A 20,258-nucleotide genomic window follows, 5' to 3' on the forward strand; every position below is an offset into this window, starting at 1 on the left:
CGCTTCAGTTGTTTTGCGGCAGGCAAATGTGAATGTAGCAGGTTTTGATGCAGAGAGTGTGTGGTTTGGTGGTGACAAGTTCAAGTTCTAGTTCGTGGAAGCAGCAGCAGCCTTTGCGACTGCCCGCTATGAAATGACGTACAATTCAGGACGCCTGCATTGGAAACATCGACTGGGCGGCATACGTAAATACAGAGTTGCGCTTGAAACATTCGACTGGCAGATCACTTCAACTTTGATATGCATTAACTGGAAACCCGCACAAGGCACACGGCGCAAACACAAGATATCAAGAGCTTTCCGCCACTAGCGTACAGCCCGTTTTCGGCATAAGTACAGGTATCTTCCACCTCTAGTCTCCTCTGGCAACGGCTCCGGAGATGGCGCACGCCGCTTGATTCTCTATCGCTTCCATTCCGTTCTGTAGAAATACAGCCGTCCCACGTTACTCCTTCCCTGGAATGTTCAACTCTTCACAGTGTCCCCCAAGTAGCATCTACTCCTCGTCCTCAGACTCCATGTAGCGGTGCTTGATGTCCTTCCATTGGCGCTGTCAACGCATGTTAGTACAGTGTTCTCGTCACAGTCTTGCCATGTCGCACGTACGCCGCGGTTGATTGAGTCCCAGAGAGCGTTGGAGCCGGTGTCAAAGGCGCTATAGGTCGGTCAGTAGAGTCCTACTTTGCGTCGTGAAGGTCCAGATTGGGCATACAGGTTGGTAGCGAAAGCGCCAACGAAGATGGCCGAGAGGAAGACACCGTTGCTGCGGATGACAGTGCTGTTCTCATGTTAGTCGGAGTGCCCCAATGCAGACGTCCCGTAGCCTAGCGCATACTTGTAGATACCGCCGAGAACGCCAGACATTTTGCCGGATGTGTGAGGGGGTTTTTCGGAAGGACGAGGGAGCTGATCGGTGTGCAAGTGAGGTGGTCGCAGCTAAGGCAATGGTCGAGCAGCGCGAAGGAGTTGCGAGTTCAGCAACCCGGGCTAGCCGTTGTGTTATGCGGCTGCCGTGATTGGCCAGCGCTGGGCTTGCGGCCCGCGCCTTGCCCTCAGACGAGATGCCCCGGCGAAGAACGCAAGCTACATCACCAAATCCTCACGTACAAACAGCCACACCACCCGTCCATCTACCTTCTCTTCACATCACCGCCGCCATGTTCCGCACCACCATTGTCCGCAGCGCTCGCGCTGTCGCCCAGGCCAGCACCAGGTCTTACTCTACTCCTGCCTTCCGCCGCGCCATCCCGACTCCTTTCGCCGCCGCCAGAACACCCGCTCCCGTGAGCCGCATCACCGCCGTCAGGTGCTACGCCTCTGGCTCTGGCCTCAACCAAGAGGAGGTCACCGGCCGCATTCTGGACCTCCTCAAGAACTTTGACAAGGTGCGCTTATGCCGGATAGATGTTATTTGAACTGAAGGCTAACAATGCTGGCCAGGTCTCCGACCCGTCGAAAGTACGAATACCCACGTCGCATACCGATAATCGTAGCTAACAATATGCGCAGCTCTCTGCCAGCGCCCACTTCACCAACGACCTCGGTCTGGACAGCTTGGACACCGTGGAGGTTGTGATGGCGATTGAGGAGGTTCGCATACCCATACATTTTGGATCGGTAAAAGCAGGCATTGACAAGCGACCAGGAGTTCAGCATCGAGATCCCTGACAAGGAGGCCGACGCGATTCACAGTGGTACGTTTTATCAACCTACCTTGATGCTCTGCTGAATCAAATACTGACCTCTACACAGTCAGCCAGGCCGTGGACTACATCTGCCACCAGCCCGATGGTATGCTATCCACCTCCGAGTCGCACCAGCGCTCTCGCTAACATCTCCACAGCCCACTAAACTTGTTTCTTCGATGGTGAATGTTTTTGGTGAGGAGCGCAAACGGCGTGTGGGGAGGGAAGTCGTGTGACCTGGTATAAAGGTCAAATTATGTATATTCATGCCCGGCAATAGGGCGATCTGATACATGTGTACTATCTGCTCCAAAATCGTTTCTGATATCTCGTCTCAAATTTGGCCGTATCAATGGCTTGTCGTTCAGTTCATGGCAGTCAAGTAAAAGTGACAGGTCATTGGTTGCGCGGCCGATGGCAGGGCCCGCTTGCTGCGACGACATCCCTCTTCATGTTTAGGTAGCGAAAGCTACAGCACAAACGCCCCTCTCGCAATAACACCCGCAGCCAGCGCCTCAATAAGTTTAGCCCTCGGAACTGCAAGGCATTGCGAATGTGCTGAACGAAACATACACCATCACTACCCAACATCTACCGCGCAGCGACAGGTTTCCTTGCTTCAGCCCCGACATCCCACCTCCCAAATCCTGGCAACACCCGCCAGCAGCCACAGGCACCAGCAACCTCCTAAACTCCTACACCGCACCCGCACACTTGTGCGCACCGCAAACACCTCCCACAACCCCACACAACATGTCCTCGGGCCTCACCCGCCGCCGCGGCGCAGGCGGCGCCTCCGCCGACACAAACGAGAACGAAGGCAGCCGCGTGTCCTCGCCGGCGCCCAAACGCAACGACGACATGCGCAGCCCGGACACGGCGTACGAGTCCGGGGCCAACGGGCACAAGATCGCCTTCGACCCGCGCGACATCAGCGAGTCCGCCGAGCGCCTGAAGCAGCCGAAGCTGACGCTCATGGAGGAGGTGCTGCTCATGGGCCTCAAGGACAAGCAGGGCTACTTGAGCTTCTGGAACGACAACATCAGCTATGCGCTACGGGGCTGCATCGTGTTGGAGCTGGCATTCAGGGGGCGGATCAGCATGCAGAAGGACAGCAGTCGGAGACGGTTCCCGTTGGCGGATAGGGTTATTGAGGTTGTGGATGATACTTTGACTGGAGAGGTGCTGCTTGATGAGGCGCTGAAGATGATGAAGAGCAGTGAGAAGATGAGCGTGAGCGCGTGGATTGATCTCATGAGTGGTAAGGCGATCTACGGCCTCTCGAGTCGCACTGGTCCAGCAAGGACATGCACTTGGCAACAGAGCAAAGCGCTGATTTACATTCGTGATTACAGGAGAAACTTGGAACCTCATGAAGATTGGCTATCAACTCAAGCAAGTCCGCGAGCGACTCGCCAAAGGCCTGGTGGACAAGGGCATTCTGCGCACGGAGAAGCGCAACTTCCTCCTCTTCGACATGGCCACGCACCCTGTGGCCGACGGCGGCGCCAAAGACGAGATCCGTCGCCGCGTCCGCGCCGTACTCACCAACCGCACTGTCGTACTGCCGCCCTCTCCTTTCCTTCCCGAAGAGATGGATTTCCGCTACCTGCGCACAATCGCTATGCTCTGCGCTGCTTACGCTGCGAACGTGCTGGAGAACGCGCTTAGCAGTCTAGGACATGAGGCGCGAGAGAGGGCGTTCGCACAAGTAGATGAGCTGTTGGCTGAGTACTCTCAATGGCCTTTTGGCCGAAGAGCCGGCGGGCAAGCAGCCATGGGCGCGAACTTGGACGCGGTGGTCAGGGAGGAGATTGGCACATCGCAAGAGCGCGAACTGCAGATGGAGGTATGGCATCTCCTGTCAATGTACTGTGAGATCCTCAAGATGCTAACTCAAATCTTCCAGGTTGTCGCAGCATGTCTCGGCGTCTTCACCCGCCTCGACTCCCTGCTCTAAGAACTTTACTTCCAATACACATATATCATTCAGGACGCGCGAGTTGCAGATGTTTGCAGAAGCTCAAAGTTTTCTACGGCTTATACGTCTGCCCGCTTGCTCGGCACTAAAAGCGGTTCTTTCGAAACGGCCACGAACGAGCGCCTGGATTTCATGGCGATGTCTGCAGATCTACGAGGGCGGTCATAGTGCTACTGGTAGTACGTGGAGCGTGCGGCAATGCAATCGACCTCAATCGCCGCTTCGACGGTGAAGGTTCGAGGGCAGGCAAGGCATGAAGGCAGACGTCACCGGTGGCGATGTTTTCGTTGAAGGGCCCAGACAACGCGCGCTGAACTGGAAGGCTTCCACGAGCACGCGTGAGGGAGGGGAAGCATTTGATTTTACACCATCGTTAGCGGGCGCTCCGGCGCTACGGGCAGTTTTTGTGGCACTCTTTCTTTGCGTTTAGCTTCTAGTTGTCAATCATAGGGATGCATCACGTGATGAGCACCTCGAGTTTTCACCTGGTTCTTGTTTGATTGAATGGGGAGAGTATATTATCTTAGCCACGTGGGAACTCTCACACATACCTCCGCCATTATCGTCCACTCGGGCTAATGCACGCGAAGATGCGTGTCTCGCGGCTCTCGCGTGCGGAGCTGTGGCCGGGATGGCGCACAGGCAGGCAGACAGGCAGCGGACACTCTCTTCGCCGACGAATGGTCAAAGATGACAGTGTCGCCCTGCCTGTGACATGTAGACGTAGCTTGTCGCACGGCGTGTCAGCATAGCACACAAGCATCTCGGTCCCTCTCTCGTGACTCTGCGAGCTCACACCACAGTCGCGGCGGCCTGCCTGGCTGCTTTCTGGGTTAGGCTCACTCGCTCGCTCGCTCGCTCGCTTGGCGGGCGCCCGGGCTGCTGATGCCGACCTGTGGCCGCGCATGCCTTCCGTGACGACATGTGCCTCGCCGAGAGTGCTCCATCGCGTCCAGTGTTGTCGCCAGTGGCCGTTTGTTGATGTGCAGGTACGCGACAGCCCTCCCCTGCCCTTTGCTCGTGTTTATATCCCCTACCACCGCTCTGCGCGCGTGTGTTGCTGTCGCCGGCGCCGCTCTCTCCGCCGTCCCCTCTCTCCGCGCCCCGGCTGCTCAGCAACAGCGAGGCCTTCGCTTCCTGCCGCGTGCCCTGAGCCCGACCATGGCTGCTGCTGCGACCACACACCTACACCACGCGCCGCGACACCCGCCCACCACCCCGCCAGCTAACAGCGCGTAGATCCAATTGACGCTGCTCGCTCCATATTGATGCCATAGTCTACGAAAGCCCGCTATCACGCCCTCCCTCCTCGCTCCTCCGCCTCCTCCAGCCCACCACCTCCCAACAGACCATGTCTGCCTCGGGCACCCCACAACCGCAGGCGCATTACAACGGCCAGCATATGCACAATCAGTGGAACGGCGCGCAAGCAATGGGTGGTTTGCAGACCCCCAGCAACGACGGCGGCTACGCGCTTGACGCGCAGCCCGGTACAGACGCCTCCGACGCGATTCGCGAAGGCAAGCAGAAAGCTCGGGAAGCAATGGTCGCCGCTGGAATGGGCAGAGCCAGTACCGGCACGCCCGACACGCAGGCCCAGAATTACCAGACTGGCGATGGAAATGCGCAGGTCAATGGCGGCCCTCAGCTCAGCCGGAAAAGGTCGCGCGACGGCACACAGCTACCCAAACAGTCGCGGACGCCCGCCGAACCGGAGGAGCATCAAAAGGTCTTCGACGATATGCTTCTGGATCGCTACATCCAGCGCGATCTGGTGTACGGAGCCGCGATGAACGGCCAGGCCGACCGTGTACGCGACCTGGTGAAAAACAAGGAATCCGAGAAAGACTTCTACACGACCGAGGTGCGACATCGAAGGCACATGAACCCTGGATCGATTTTTGGCACTGGCTATCGGGGATACGGAAATGGAACGACGAACGGCCCCACAAAGATCCTGTACACAAGCCAGCGCGCACCGCCCAAAGGAAGGCATGCGCCTGTGCTGCGCACGACCCGCAAAGACAACGAGCAGCAGGCCGAGCAGCATGAGGAGCTTGTGCCCATACGATTGGACCTGGAACTGGACAAGCTTCGATTACGCGACACTTTCACGTGGAACCTGCACGAGAAGCTGATTACACCGGAGCTATTCATTTCACACTTGATGGAGGACCTCAGCATACCGGATGATGACATGCACAGCAAAGCGCGACTGGGACAACAAGTTCACGCGGAAATGAAGGAGCAGATCTTGAACTTTTATCCTCACGTTTTTGTGGACGATGGACCTGTAGAGCCTGGGAGGCCTTACTTCGAGCACAAAGACGACGAGATGCGGATACAGATCAAGCTGAACATCACCATCGGCCGCATTACCTTGATTGATCAGTTCGAATGGGACATCAACAACCCTCAGAACCATCCGGAGGAGTTTGCGAAGAATATGGCGTGGGAGAACGCACTCAGTGGGGAGTTCACGACAGCCATTGCGCATTCGATCAGAGAACAGTCGCAGCTTTACACGAGGAGTCTGTGGCTGACCAACCATATGTTCGACGGCCGGCCAGTTGAAGATCCGGATGTCAGAGACAGCTTCTTGCCCACGCCCATCAACACTACCTTCAGGCCGCAGCAAGCTCAGAAAGACTGGATGCCATGGATGTACGAGATGAGCGAAGCCGAACTCGAGCGTACGGAGACGTCCATGTTGCGTGAGCATAGAGTGCAGAAACGACAGCTGAACAGACGTGGCGGCCCCGCGCTGCCTGATCTCAAGGAGAGGCAGCGTACCGTGCGGTCTTTACTCATCCACACTGTCATACCGGGTGCTGTCTCATCGTGGGAGACTACAGGAATCCCCAAGATTCGCCGTGGTGGTCGCAGCGGCCGTCGCGGTGGCGCTCGCGCAGAAGAGGACATCGATTCGGACGACCTCGACAGCGACCAGTCCGGTCCAGATTCGCCTGCTCCAGCGGGTCTACCCAGTGGCGGCACTGCGCGAACACGTGGAATGCGCGGGGCCGCCACTGCTGCGCAAGCAGCCATGCGTGCAAACTATGGACGCTCACAAACGCCCGACTCTCAACTCCTGGCTACGCCCCAAGAGACCCGTACGGCTGCCAGACGTAGCATGCTGCGTGACGGCAGCGTGGCAGGCGACGACGAGACACTCGTAGTCACGCTCAAGATCGGCCGAGCCAAGTTCAAGAGCTGGCTGCAAAACTACGAGGCGAAGAAAAAAGCGGCGATGTATCCTCTCTCCGGCTATGCTTCCTTGCCGCCCGCAGTAGCACAGCCCGCTGCGCCCTCACGACCAGCCAGAGGCGAGACACCCAGCAAAAACAATGCCCAGAGCACACCTACCATGACTCCCAAACCCCTTCCAACCTCCCGAGGCACGCCTCAAGCAAACGGCAGCTCAAGCGTCACCCGCGGCCGCAGCTCCAGCCGCCAGCCCAACACAACCTACGACGAGCAAGGCCGCGTCGAAACCGCCAAATGGCCCGACCCCGAGCCCAAAGATGCCAAAGACTCCAAAGCCGTAAGCCACAATTCCTCGTAAACATTCCCTTGCTCACAAACTAATTGATTCCCCAGCCCGCCCCACCCCCCTGGCTCCTCGCCGGCGTCGCCACGCTCCGCGGCCGCCACCCGGGCTCCGACTTCTCGCCCCTCATGAAGCCGTACCTCATCTCACGCGACACGGACGACATCGTGCGGCCGCCGGAGCCGCCCGTTCCGGGCTCCCGCGCCCCCGAGGGCTCTCGCATCATGTTCCTGCCGCGCATCCGCTGCAACGATTGCCCGGGCAAGGTCTACACGACGCTGCCGGACAGCATGGTTGAGGACTTTGAGAAGCATTTGAAGAATCGGATGCATAGGGAGAGGGTGCAGGAGAGGAAGAGAGGGGCGGGCAGGTAGATGTCTTTTGTTTCGCAAAGGCTGAGTGAAGTGTTGGATTAGTTGGAAGAAGAGGTTTATTCATTTGGATTGAAGATGGGTCGATGGAGGGGACATGGGAACGGAGACGAGAGGTCTCGTGGAAGAGAGAAACTGTACTTCCTGTGTAGTCAAGAGCGTAGAGCCTGTAATTTTCTCTCGACTGTAAAGCTTGAGTTTCTGTTTTGCCCGTGTTGTGTAGTATTTCAAAGCACGTTCGATGGCTGGATTTGAGGAAAATGGATTTTTGTTGCACATACTGCGATTCGTATGTGGTACCCCATGATTGTCGTGAGCAGCACAGATATTAAGCCAAGCATCAAATTACCAACGAGCGCGTAGTATCCAGGTATTTTGCATTTTGTCCTCACGTGGCTCTCCGAACCTAGAGCCCTCGAAGCTGCCGTATTCACATGCCAAACCCCACATGGCAACATTGCCGAGTCCTGCCGCATACTTTCCCATGACCACCTCTTCCCTCGCCATCCTTTGCGCCGCACCACCCTCTCTCGCCCACGGGCACCCTCACCACCTCAAATCCAGGGGTACCCCATTAACAGCCCGAAATGAATAATTCGCAATTCCGCCAACTCATCTCCAGCTCCCCAAACCAACAAACCAACAACAAAAACAACAATGCCTCCTCCACGCCCCGGCCCACAGGCTCCTCAACCCCCTCGAGCGCAGCCCTCGGCGCCAAAAAATCCAGCTTCATCCCCATGACCCCTCGGTCCCTAGGAGGCGGGTCTTCGGGCGTCGACTTCGCGCGCCAAGTCCGCGAGCGCAACGCCGCCCTCAACCCGTCCAACCCGTCCAAAAAGTTCAAGTCCTCCGCCCCGAAGGGCGTCAAGTACGGCGCCGGGTACGTCGACCGGGCCAAAGCGCGCGCGGACGCCGAGAAAGAAGGCGGGGAGGACGATAAGGCTGCTCGCGTCAAAGCGCTCGAGGAGCAGGTGAAGCTGGGCCAGATTCCGCGGGAGACGTTCGAGGCGCTGCGGGATCGGATTACGGGTGGGGAGGCGGGGGCGACGCATTTGGTCAAGGGGCTGGATTGGGCGCTTTTGGAGAGGGTGAGGAGGGGGGAGGATGTTATGGGGACTGGGGAGGGCGGCAAGGAGGAGGGAGGGGAGGAGGTGGATGTGGACGATGAGCTGGAGAAGTTGGGCGAGAGGGATGTGCAGGCTGTGGAGAGGGAGAAGGTTGCGAAGAAGGGTAATATGGCCCCTCCGCCGCCTGTTGCGGGGAGGAAGAGGACGAGGGATGAGATTATGGCGGAGTTGAAGGCGCAGAGGCAGGCTGCTGCGGAGGCGAGGATCGCGGCTGAGCCGGTGTTGAACGAGCGCTGGTCCAGGGTTGGGGAGAAAAAGAAGCCGAAGATTGAGATTGACGAGAAAGGGCGGGAGGTGATGATCACAGTTGATGAGAATGGGAAGGTCAAGAAGCGAGTGCGGAAACAGAAGCCCGCGGAGGTGGAAGAGGCCAAAGGTGCGATGGGCGCTCCAGACGCGAGTAAGGCCGTGCTTGGAGCCGACGTATCGATACCCGAACCTGCAAAGCAAACCGAAGCAGTTCCCGAACCGGAAGACGACGAGGACGATGATATCTTCGAAGGAGCTGGAACAGACTACAATCCGCTTGGGAACATGCCCGACGACGACGATAGCGACGATTCTGACGATTCCGACTCGGAAACGAGACCGTCGAAGAAGAAGTCGGACACAGCAGAAACCTCTGCCATAGCGCAAGGCACATCAACAAACAAAGAAAGCGACGCAACTCCCCCCACAGCCGCAAATCCTCCTTCCGCTTCAGCAGATCAGAAACCCGCGCGCCGCAACTACTTCAACGACACCCTCTCAGCAACCTCAGAGGCCAAACCCGACCACCTCGCAGGCATTCAAGAAGTGCTCAAGAAAGCCGCAAAAATGGACCCTCTCGCATCCGCAAACGACGAAGGAGAGAGCCGAGAAGCCCGCGAAGCCCGCCTCGCGCGCGAGAAGAAGCGCGCACAGATGCTGGCGAACCAGGACCGCGACTTGGAGGACATGGACATGGGATTCGGCGGGGACCGGTACGATGACGAGGGTGAGGATGAAGATGGGAAAAAGGTCAAGCTGGCGGAGTGGAAGGGCGGAAAAGGGGGAGACGACGGATGGGAGGAGGATGGTGCTGATGGCAAGGGTGGGGAGAAGAGGAAGCGTAAGCCGAAGAAGAGAAAGGGCGATGCGAGTAATATGAACGATATTATGAGGGTTATTGAGGGGAGAAAGGGGGGTGAGAAGAAGTGATGGGGAGACTTCACTTCGCTGCGGGCGAGTGCTGCAAAAGCCGCCCTCAAGACGGCCAGTGGAACGAACCATCCTAATGACACAACAAAGAGGTCGGATTGTGAGTTTTCCTCACCGGAAGTACCCTATTCACAAAACAATTTGCAATCGATGAAAAATGGACTGGCTGTCGCAAGTCGCCCATTAAGCGCCCGCTTAAGCGGTTAGGAGGCTTGAACGTCACTCCTTGACGGCGCCTACACATCCGCTTCAGCATGGCGCTTCAACACCCACTCAAGCCCTCGCATCTACCGCGTTGCATATGTTCCTTCATGCTGTGCCACTATACATAGCAGGCATGAGCTGTCGACCTCCGCGCTAAGTTTCGTCAGCTCAAATAGTAACTCTAATGTTTCGACGGCTTGTGGCGCCTAATGCGGCGTAAATGTACAGATAGGTATTTGAGGTAAGACAACATCACGCATCAAAGTCACATCGATACGAGCAACCTTCTGTCATTCTGCTGTCGCATTGGTCTATCACTGAGCACATCAGAAAACATAGAACACATCAAATCAACGACCATGCCACGAACACTCACCCCCAGAGCTCCAGACGACAGCCCACAATGCACCAACCGCTCCCCGGACCAGATAACAATCTCGCGCCCCACCCTCATCGCCCTCCTCACAACAACATCCCTCCTGACCCTCCTCTCCCTCACGCTCCTCGGCCTCCTTGCGCACCGCGCCTGGCTCCGCCGCCGCGAAACCGCCCGCGCGCGCAAGCTCGGCCGCGCCTCGACGTACCAGCGGCGCATCTCGGCGCTGCGCAAGGAAGTCGACGCCGAGTACCTGCGGCAGTTCCGCGGGTGTCTGGTCGTCGAGCCGGAGAATCCGTTTCTTAAAGTGGGGAGTCCGGTGGAGTTGGGGATGGAGGAGAGGGTTGTTGAGGCGCCGGCGGGGGTTGAGGAGGGTGTGCGGAGGGAGGAGAAGAACGGCAAGGACGGCGATGATAGGGCACGGAAGGGCAAGTCGCTGCTGTTTGATCAGGCGAGGGGGCTGTGGTTTCATCGGCATTGAGGTGGGGGTTCGGTGGTGGGGTTATTTGAGGAGTCGTGTGTGAGATGTTCACCATGTGATACGTCACGTACGTGTGATAGAGGTCAATTTTGACGTTGAGGCTGATGCGTGAGCCAGTCCTGCAATACCAGGCTGACGGGAACAGCTCGCGCAGGACGAGGCGCCATGGCGGATGCCGGCAAACGACAAGAACAACAAACATCATCAACAACAACAACAACAACAACAACAAAGATGTCAAAGACTCTTCCCCTGAGGTCTTGGAGAGGATCTCGCACTGTCCTCGACGCAACTATCGAAGTTTACACAGTCCAGTCCGCCCTTGCCACAGTCACGAGTCTCGGCGCAGCAGGACAGCGATGCCTGCCGCCGCCCGTGTGGCGAGAGCAGAAGCAACAGCAATGCCAGGACCCAGCCTGTGCGCGAAAGCCCGCGTAGGCGCAAGTCTCGCGCGGTACGTAAAGATGTTGTGGTCGTCGACAATCCCTCCGAACCAGTCGAGGAGTCTCCGACGCGACCTGGCCTTGCATTCGAAGTCGGAGGAGAATAGATCCAACCTCACGACAACCCCTCCTCGGCCGACTGCCACGCCCGCATCCGAGAGATGTTCCCGGACGTCTACACGCTCACTATTTACGCCCTATACGCCGGCTTCCGCGATCAAGAACCCCTGCTGTCCCCAAAAGCCCACATGGCCTGCACGCTCGACGAGCTTCTGACCAACCCGACCCAGCTTCGACGGTGCGGAGACGAGCAAAGCCGGACGAAGCGCACACACTCCGCGAGCCACGAAGCCGGAGCGCCAGACTGGGAGGACGAGGGCCGAGACGAGCTGCCATGTGGGTGACCTGTGAGCTGCGCTCGATTCTGGAACACGAGTTCCCGCGCGTCGCGCTCGAGGACACGCAGCGTGAGCTGCAGGGGGGAAGCACTTGTTCGGGGCGTACGTTCGGCTGGTGGTGAGGATGGATGCTGGAGAGCTCGTCTGCGGCGTTCCTTCCTTGGGACTTGACGAGTATAAAGCGATTGTGCCCGGCGGTAGAGGAGAACTCCGAGTCCTGGTGCATCCATGATGAATGCGGCGTCGTAAGCTACTGTCGGTATAAAACCAACAGTCACATCCCCCTTTCACGCGAAGAATATGCGAAGGCCGATCCGACGAGCAATCGTAACCGCCACAAGATCAATGAAGCAATGGTCGCCGCGCTCGTCCGAACCTGCAATGACTGTGATAAGGCCGTTCATCAAGGAGGACGGCTGCAGCAAGATGGCCTGCATAAGTTGTGGCAACAAGTAATGTTTGTTCGACGACCCATTGGAGAATTGCGAGTGAAGGCTTGTACAAGGGCGGTGGATGAGTCTTCGGTGTTGTATAATGTGGCCGCTACATCAACTTGGGTGTGCTATCGATAGGTCGATAGTGTACTATGTTCGACCTGATGTTTTAGTATCGGGCTGGACGATATTGTTGCGGCTACCATCGCCCTGTATTCTTTTGTTCGCTTCCGATGAGGAAAGTGGATGTGCCTCTAATAAATCAGCCGTAAGTTGCAAGTGGGTTTTTTGTATGATAATTTAGAATGATTTGGATGTCGCATTTCCTCTGCCATCAGTAAGCACCGGACGAGGCGACTAGTGAGTGACAGGATAGGTGAGCACCGAGGTGCATCGCATCTTGTATGTCTCTGCATTTTCTTGTCTTTCGTATTTGTAGCCATTTATCCTGTCGCTTTCATGATGCAGCACTGAGTCCATACTGTGCGGTTCTACCTTCTGAACCAGCCAGTTGCACGTGAGCCCTAACAGAGCTGAAGTCGAGGCGCACGTGACGGGTCTTCAGCTGTAGCCAAGCCTTTACAATACAGCAAATACGCTGGACACTGAGACCGGCTTCACGACATTAACGCGACAGCTCATCAATCTCTGCCTCGTATCTCACCCTCGCAAGATCTCATCTCATCTCACGGCATCGCCCGCACCCGGTCCCTCGGCTCGGTGCCCTTCCTGTTTCGACGCTGCGCCCGCCGGTTCGGCAAGCCGAGCGCAGGCTGGCAGCGGCGCGCCCGGGAAACACAGCTGGTGTGCTCGGAAACGCGCTGCGAAATGGCAGGTCGGGCGGGCCTCCCAAGATCTGGCGCGGCGGAGCGGGACCGAGCATCGCCGTCGCGAGATCTCGGTACGCGCGCCCAGCAATGGCTGGCAACGGCGACGTCCCAGCTGCGGATCGGGCTCCGATGCTGCAGCGGTGGAGTTTAAGCAACGGCCGGCCGCGGTCGGCAGTTGGCTGCTGCGAGGCAGGGCGGCGGCGGCTCAGACATTGTCGTCTGATGGCCGGCGAGGGGGCAGAGTTGGGAGGTCGTCGCCGAGGGAGCCCGGGAGGCCGCAGGCGGGAGATGCTAGCTCCCGACCGCCGCGCTGGCGGGCGCTGGAGCTCGATAGGCTCGCGGGCGCGCGATGCGCGATTGCCCAGACGCCTGGTGTTTGGGCCCGCCGGGGTGGGAACTTGGAAGTGGTGGTCGGCGGCGGAGGGGCGGAGGGGCGGGCGAGGTCGAGTGCCAGGCCGGGCCGATGGAGCCCTGGGTTTGCCCCGGCGCGCGGCCCCGCGAGCCGGTGGAGCGCCCGAGGGCGAGGCGCCTGGGTTTGCGAGAGTGACAGGCGGATGAGCCTCCCGCGGCGCGCGCCGGGCCCTGTGTAGCGCCTGCGCGACATCACGCCGCGGGGGGATCTGGCGAGGACAGATCGCCGGCGCCGTTTGGAGGCGCGTGCCCGGCGACTCTGCGACGCTGTGACGCTGTCTGCTCCTTCAGCGCCGCTTGGCGTGGTTGGACGCGATGCAGCCCGCATCTCGCGCGCGTGGCAGGTGGCAGGTGGCAGGTGGCACATGTGGCCTGCTTGTGCTGAGGGTGGTCAGTCGAATGGCGCGCGTCACAGCGCGGCGGGAGACATCTCGCGCGCATCTCACGCCAATGTCGCAAGATCGAAAGCTTCTCGCACGAAACTCGCGGTCCTGCCTCCCTAGCTTCGCGCCGCACCCTCTCCTCCGGGTCCATCGAGAGGGCCCGGTGCCGCGGCGAGCTCCGTGGGAGCGGTGACGGAGTGCTGGGAACGCGGATCAGCCTGGCCAGACCGGCTTAGCACTGTCTAGCAGAGGCAGCCTATATCAAATCACACTCGCATGTAACCTCGCCCGCAATCCCGTCGTCAACGGTGACGACACGCGCGAGACCATGCACGTTGACGCACGCCCGCAATCATCAGCGCCAGCCGCGCCAGCCCTGGACTCCACCGCCTGGTTGTCCAACCACGCCCAGCATGCCTAAATCAGGCATTCGCACGGCAACGTCGCTAACAAGACAAGACGCCTGTCAAAAACCGCCCGCCCGAGACACGGCTTGCCCGCGTGCATGCGCGAAGGGCGGTGTCGCGTCCAACCACATCACGTGCTTCCCCGTGATCAGATCCGTCATCACCCGCAATGCCTCCATGTCACCTCGTCTCGTCTCTCCTCAACTGATCAATTCGCCCCCACCTCGCCCGTCCAACCACAACCCACCAGCACGGAACCTCAGCCGCCCCACACCCGCCCCGCCCGCAAGCCACCATCTCCACCCCGCGGGACCCTCTCGTGCTGCCCTAATCTGCCTACACCGGCACTACTGGACGCATGTACTGTACAGCTTCATCAGAGTTATGTTGGCGCTCCAATAGCCCAGGGCCGGAGTTTCATCCGTTCACTCGCGGGTTGGAAGTGAGAGGCGAGCGCGGCCTCTCCCGCTCGTATTGAGTTCGCAAGCGCGGGCGTCTTGCGACTTCATGGACCCTTGTGCTTGTAAACACCGCTACCTGTAGTGTCACGAGCGCTGGGGACGGCGCGGAGAATTTGATAGGAGAGCAGGAGGACGCGAGATCTTAGTCACGGACTGTGCTGTATGTACCTGAGCGAGGTACCTACCTTACGCTCCTCGCGTTTCCCATCCCGCGGGCCTGCGCGCCTGCTGGAACCCGGTGCTGAGAACTGTCCTGTAGTAGGTAGGTACCTCCTGTAGGCAAACTTTCCCGTCGGCGTCCTCCCTGCTCGCCAACCCGCGTGAACTCCTCAGTGCTCCTCAGGAAGAAATTCCAGACGCACCCTGCCTGTGTTTATGACTCGACACAAAACCTGCATCTCCCCAAACCCCCAAAAGAAACCCCATCCCATCAAGCGCCGCACCCGCCAGCAAAGCCCATCCCATCCCATCCCATCCCATCCCGCAGAACCGCCGGCCAGGCTCCAGCAACCATCCACGCATGCAGCGCCAAGCGCACCTGCGCCCGCCCGCCCGTCCGCAGCCCCGGTTCTGGCGCTCTGCATGCCCAGCTACCTTAGCACCCTCGTATTCTGGCGCGTGGGATTTTTTGTGTGAGACGTTTGCAGGTTTTCCTTTTCTTGGGAGCGCCGGGGTGTTGGGGACTGGGATCTGGGGTTTGGGACAAGGGGTGCAAGATTGCGCCGCGCGCCTGCGGGCATCTGACATCGATCGTAATGTGAGACGGGTCGTGATCGATCGCGATAACTGGAGGATTGATTGATTGATTGATTGATTGATTGCTGACGTCGATTCGAGATCTCGATCTATCTGGCCTTGTGCTTGCCCGGTTTTGCTCTTTGTGTGTACATATTGCATTGATGTGCGCGGTTGGAATCGGGCAGCTGCAGGGCCTTTCGATAGAGTTAGTAAACTAGATCAAAGTAGCTACCTCAGCCAAACCAGACCCCTCTCCGGTTCGCGGCGATTATTCTTCTCTCGTCCGCCCGTCCCCGAGTCCCGATGCTCGTATCCTTGTTGAACCTCCAATCACCCACCCCGTCCGTCCGCGCTAGTGTACAGCAGAGCACAGCACAGCATTAGCCACACCAACCAAGCCCGTCCATCAATCATCCCAACCAGCCCCATCCGGTCCAATCCAGTCCAGTTCCCCCATCCGTACACCCATCCCGCTCCCCACACCCCAGTACAGTAGACCAGCAGCAGCCGTTACGCGCCCAAGCGTTCTTCATCCCACGCCCTGTCCCCTTCCCCAAAGTGCCAGTGACACACACACACATGTACATTGCCGTTCCGTAGAACGCAGCAAGATCACCGCACCGCCTTGCATGCATCGCGCGCCTCCTCGTGCCTGACACGAGGGGCCCGCGGGAGAGACGGCTCGCTCGCTCGCTCGTTCGCAGCAGCAGCGACAATCAGCGCCACGCCCACGTGCCGGTGCGCGATCGTGCGGGATCCCTGCTCTGGAACCGCCGATCGGGAGGTCGAGGCGCGGGGCCGTCATGGAATCGATCGGCGCGCAGGAAAGGAAAAGACAGACAGACAGACAGACAGACAGACAGACAGATAGATAGAGGTGGAAAGGGGAATGAAATCGAACCGATTGAGTCGCGCGTGGTATAGTGCGGCAGAGCAGATTCGAGTCCCCGAAAATGGGAAATCGCAACAACGCGACGTTTGCTTGCAGAGCCCGCGCCCGTCGGTGCAGTATTTGCGGCGGGGAAAATAAAACAGCGGAAAGCATGGAAAGCAGACAACCTGACCTTGAAAAATCCCGGGAATATGCAAGGTCCAGGAGGAGAAGCAATTGTGAACCCTCCCTCGAGAGAACAGAAACTCAAACGGCGGGGGGAATAGTAAAAACTCAAAAGGGACGTGAAACGAGATCTGCGCGAGAAAAAAAAAGAAGAAGAAAAGGAACAGGCGCCGAACGCGAGTTCTCTCGCCGGTGCGGAGAGGCTCGGTCTCGTGTGTTTGTGTGGGGACGAACCCTATTGTGCGACATTATTATAGCGCTTTCATTCTCTGGCCATGACGTGACACCATGTAGATGGACAGTCGGAAACAAAAAGAAGACGGCCGTTGTATGTACTGTACTGTAGATCCTGGAAGCTCCCTGGGGGTATGTGCGGTCAAAGGGGGAGCCCGCCGTGTGTGCGCGTTGTTTGCTTTCCCGTTCACATCGCCGAGCTGAAGGAGTGGAACTCCTTCTCGCCGTGGTACATGGGCTTCTCCTCGGGCGGGATGCCGAACAGGACGCGCTGGATCTTCTCCAGGATGGAGCAGTCGAGCTGGCAGGTGGGCGAGATGGGCGCCAGGCGGCGCAGGAAGCCGATGGTGCGGCTGAGCAGGCGCTGGAAGCGGTCTGGGTCGATGAGCTTGCGCAGGTACTCCGTGCGCCAGGTGGCGGAGAGGACGAGCATGTTGCCGAATTGTCTGGGTGGGGTTTGTTAGCTTGGTGTGTGTGATGAAGGGAGGGGTTTTTCTTTTTGGAACACTTACGCGTGAGCGGTGCCGTGGATGTTAGTCACGACCAATCGGTCAGGCACGCCGTCGAAAGCGACCGTACTCTGCATGGCGGCTTCAATGCACCTCCTGCACGCCGCCCAGACTTCGCCTTCTCCCATGAGCTCGATGGCCTTGAACAGGTGGATCTCAGCCTTGTCGCGAGGATTGTGGTGGGCATCCAGCGCGACCTCCTCCACACTCTGTCCTTCCTGGACGTGTGGCATGATGTGCAGAGCGTAGTCCAGGTAGGGCCTGTTGATCACGTACCGCGCTCCCCAGTACTTGGCGCGCAGACGAGCAGACAGGATGCCCGAAGCCGGAGGATCCGAATTCTTCCAGCTCAGGGCTTCCGGAAGCATTGCTCGCCAACCGTCGAGGATTGCTTCGTGACTCTGCAGCGTCGCTTGCACTTCTACGAGCGGCTGATTGAGACAGTCTGCTCCGTAGAGCTGCCTGTGCACTTGGTTCAGACGCTTCCTCAGCCACATCTGCGCGGTGTAGAAGATGACGACGTTGGTGTAGCTGGTACCCCTATGCGCCTCGTTAGGCGCGAGACCCGCGTACGAGTCGTACGTCTCCTCTTCGTGGATGTTGTGCGGCATGAGAAGTAGGTTCTCGATGTTTTGAATGCCACTCGACGGTAATCGCAGTTCTGCTAGAATGTCACTCTCCAGTTGCAGACATGTCCAGGATGCCAGCACGATCAAGTTCTGTCGCATGTCGGTGATGAGTTTCTGGCCCTTCTCGTGTTGTCTTCGAACATCGCCGTAGGCCGTCCAGTAATTATCATTGTACAACTTGTAACGGTCAAGCAGTGTCTGGATGACTCTTCCCGCCATTGTGATCCAACTCATGCTCTCTTTAACGCGTGCTAACTGTCCTTTGTACAAACCGGCCAAGAGGAACATTTGCGCGTGAATCAAGTCATTACCGTCTCCTTGATCGCCAAGAATCTCAGCAGCCTTAGCGTAGTACGCGATGCCGGGAATGATATCCATGTTCTTCGGCGTGTTGTTGGAAGAGCTGCTGCCGTCAACCGAAGATCTTCTACTCCGGTACTGCGTCGTCAGGTTTTCGAAGCCAGGCGGTGTCTGAAGTGCGTTGGGTGTGTGCTTCGGTGAACCGGGCGATGGCTTGACGGTCCCCGACATGGGGGAGCTGCCTGTCAAGCCTGTCATGCCGGAAACTTGATGCGCCAAGACCTGATTGGTGTTCAAGACGCGGTCCTGCACGGGTCCAGGCAAAGCCTCCTTGTGCGCGCAGATTTTGCCCAGTGCAAGTACGAGATAGATTACTGCATTACTTGGCGAGCGCTCTGTGTCGACGAAACGTTTCGTGACGACTTCGCCGCTGATGTTCGTGGCGCCGCCGGGACCGTTGGAGCGTTGCCGCTTAATGGGACGATCGGATTCGCCATCGCCACCGACGGCGAAAGTGCTCTGCATGCGGTTTCGATTCTGGGAGTATCGCGAAATAAACTTGTTGATTAGTTTTCGTGTCCTCGCCTTGTCCAGGAAAGGATGCATGAGATGCATATGCTTCAGATAACTCTCCCATAACGAAAGGATAGTATTCGCATCCAAGTCCAGAGTGCCGTCAGGCTTCAAGCCTCCAGCTGTGTAGGGGTACTGTCGCGTTTCCGCGTTGGGGTAGGCGTAAGCGGGGAGACCGCAGCCCCAAATGCCTTCTGGCGGCGAAGGCGCATCGGAGAAGCTATCTTCACTGTGAGCAGGGCTTGCAGGTCCGCCCGGTTGTGTACCGTCCTGTTCCTCGATACCTTCGCCGCGGCCGTACAAACGGAGAACGCCCCGATCTTCCGCTTCCATGACGTACCCGTCGTTGACATCGACGTGAGCTTCCTGCAACATGGGTCGCACGCTGGGCCATAACAGGATGAGTTTGTGCGGTGCTGTGCGGTGGTCGTCGAGTTCTTGTCTCCGTTTGGGTACTGGCTCGTCGGGCTCTGGGGGCTCGATTTCTGGTACTGGACTCGGTTTCATGCGCTCCTGCTTCAACTGTCGCAATTGCTCCTCAAGAGCGACCAAACGCGCCGTCGTGTCAGAGTTACTTTGCGTCATTTGCTCCAGGTACTGGATGACCTTGTCCATATTCTTGTCGGTCTTCGCAGGTGGCGTGTCGCGGTATTGGCAGGTCAAGTTCTGCTCCTTGCAGAACGAACAAGGGTTGCCCTCGTCGCATTTTTGTTTCCGCTGCCGACACTGTTCGCAAGCTTGGGTTGCTCGCATTTGCTTCTTTCGTTGCACGTTGAAGTTCATCGATGCAGCTGCGGGTCCATATCCCGGCGGTTGAGCGTACATGGGTGGCGGCGGTGCGTAGCCGTTGTGGTTTTCCATTACTGGCGTCATCGCGTAATGGTTGTGAGGCTCATGCTGCGGTGGAGGCGCTTGCGGTGCAGGCGGGCCTTGGGTCGTCGGCGGGAGGCCGTGAGGGACGCCATTCGGCGCAGGGTAGCCGTGGTGGTCCATCTGGGAATGCGCGCTGTCCGGAACAGACGACGGCGGGTATGCGGAAGGCTGCGCCGGGGTGGTGGGAGTGCGCTGCGGGTGGGATGAATCGATGGAGAAGGATCTGTTCACGGGCGCCGGAGTGGCATGGCCCGAGTGATTGTGCTGGTTGTACTGGTGATACTCTGGCGCTTCGCGGGCGTCGTGCGGATGGCGTAGGGGAGCCAGATGGTTCGGCTGCTCTTGGGGCGGCGCGGAGGATGGGTAGGATTGCTGCTGGATGGGAGGGAGCGCAATGCCGGCAGGCGGTGGAGGCGCTGCGTAGGAGGGATGCTGCTGCTGCTGCTGCTGCTGCTGGGGCGGCGGCGGCGCCTGTTGCTGGTGCTGCACGGGAGCAGGTGGCGGCGGCGGCGGAGGGTGGGCAGGGTGGTGGTGCTGGGGTTGAGAGTAGTAGGGCGGTGGCGGTCGGTGGTCACCGGGCGCAGGTTGTGCGTAGGGCGGGCGGGTTCTGACAGGTTCCAT

General features: G+C 58.6%; 7 protein-coding genes across 7 annotated transcripts; 5 read left to right on the forward strand and 2 right to left on the reverse strand.

Annotated features, from left to right (window-relative positions):
* Positions 1-224: 224 nt before the first annotated feature.
* WHR41_00620 (uncharacterized protein) lies at positions 225-982 on the reverse strand. Its single transcript, XM_069369226.1, has 4 exons — positions 836-982; positions 713-778; positions 607-655; positions 225-550 (listed from the first exon to the last, which is right to left on the reverse strand). Exons 1-4 carry the CDS (start codon positions 862-864, stop codon positions 497-499), a joined length of 198 nt encoding a protein of 65 aa, XP_069233675.1. The 5' UTR covers positions 865-982; the 3' UTR covers positions 225-496.
* Positions 983-1,157: 175 nt separating this feature from the next.
* WHR41_00621 (uncharacterized protein) lies at positions 1,158-1,851 on the forward strand (the record flags this gene model as incomplete). Its single annotated transcript, XM_069369227.1, has 6 exons — positions 1,158-1,385; positions 1,441-1,458; positions 1,510-1,590; positions 1,646-1,694; positions 1,753-1,791; positions 1,844-1,851. The coding sequence occupies 6 exons, from the start codon at positions 1,158-1,160 to the stop codon at positions 1,849-1,851; spliced, it is 423 nt and encodes a 140-aa protein (XP_069233676.1).
* Positions 1,852-2,164: 313 nt separating this feature from the next.
* On the forward strand, positions 2,165-4,137 carry WHR41_00622 (uncharacterized protein). Its single transcript, XM_069369228.1, has 3 exons — positions 2,165-2,946; positions 3,041-3,534; positions 3,595-4,137. The coding sequence occupies exons 1-3, from the start codon at positions 2,439-2,441 to the stop codon at positions 3,643-3,645; spliced, it is 1,053 nt and encodes a 350-aa protein (XP_069233673.1). The 5' UTR covers positions 2,165-2,438; the 3' UTR covers positions 3,646-4,137.
* An 880-nt stretch (positions 4,138-5,017) lies between these two features.
* On the forward strand, positions 5,018-7,590 carry WHR41_00623 (uncharacterized protein; the record flags this gene model as incomplete). The annotated part of the gene is made up of 2 exons (XM_069369229.1): positions 5,018-7,210; positions 7,267-7,590. 2 exons carry the CDS (start codon positions 5,018-5,020, stop codon positions 7,588-7,590), a joined length of 2,517 nt encoding a protein of 838 aa, XP_069233674.1.
* Positions 7,591-8,174: 584 nt separating this feature from the next.
* Positions 8,175-9,896, forward strand: WHR41_00624 (uncharacterized protein; the record flags this gene model as incomplete). Its single annotated transcript, XM_069369230.1, has 1 exon — positions 8,175-9,896. The coding sequence occupies one exon, from the start codon at positions 8,175-8,177 to the stop codon at positions 9,894-9,896; it is 1,722 nt and encodes a 573-aa protein (XP_069233679.1).
* Positions 9,897-10,459: 563 nt separating this feature from the next.
* On the forward strand, positions 10,460-10,957 carry WHR41_00625 (uncharacterized protein; the record flags this gene model as incomplete). Its single annotated transcript, XM_069369231.1, has 1 exon — positions 10,460-10,957. One exon carries the CDS (start codon positions 10,460-10,462, stop codon positions 10,955-10,957), a length of 498 nt encoding a protein of 165 aa, XP_069233680.1.
* A 5,697-nt stretch (positions 10,958-16,654) lies between these two features.
* WHR41_00626 (uncharacterized protein) lies at positions 16,655-20,258 on the reverse strand (the record flags this gene model as incomplete). Its single annotated transcript, XM_069369232.1, has 2 exons — positions 16,655-17,199; positions 17,266-20,258. 2 exons carry the CDS (start codon positions 20,256-20,258, stop codon positions 16,941-16,943), a joined length of 3,252 nt encoding a protein of 1,083 aa, XP_069233677.1. The 3' UTR covers positions 16,655-16,940.

Source organism: Cladosporium halotolerans (genome assembly GCF_011745625.1).
Source record: "Cladosporium halotolerans strain TM138-S3 chromosome Unknown Sca2, whole genome shotgun sequence".
NCBI lineage: Eukaryota > Fungi > Ascomycota > Dothideomycetes > Cladosporiales > Cladosporiaceae > Cladosporium > Cladosporium halotolerans.

Bases quoted from the DNA above. Each gene is read 5' to 3' on its own strand.
- WHR41_00620 (XM_069369226.1), bottom strand. From the start codon at position 864: ATGTCTGGCGTTCTCGGCGGTATCTACAA. The intron at 656-712 runs GTATGCCCAATC...ACCGACCTATAG, and splicing joins GGCGCTTTCGCTACCAACCT to CGCCTTTGACACCGGCTCCA. The intron at 551-606 runs GTACGTGCGACA...ATGCGTTGACAG, and splicing joins GGGACTCAATCAACCGCGGC to CGCCAATGGAAGGACATCAA.
- WHR41_00622 (XM_069369228.1), top strand. From the start codon at position 2,439: ATGTCCTCGGGCCTCACCCGCCGCCGCGGCGCAGGCGGCGCCTCCGCC. The intron at 2,947-3,040 runs GTAAGGCGATCT...TCGTGATTACAG, and splicing joins GTGGATTGATCTCATGAGTG to GAGAAACTTGGAACCTCATG. The intron at 3,535-3,594 runs GTATGGCATCTC...CAAATCTTCCAG, and splicing joins AGCGCGAACTGCAGATGGAG to GTTGTCGCAGCATGTCTCGG.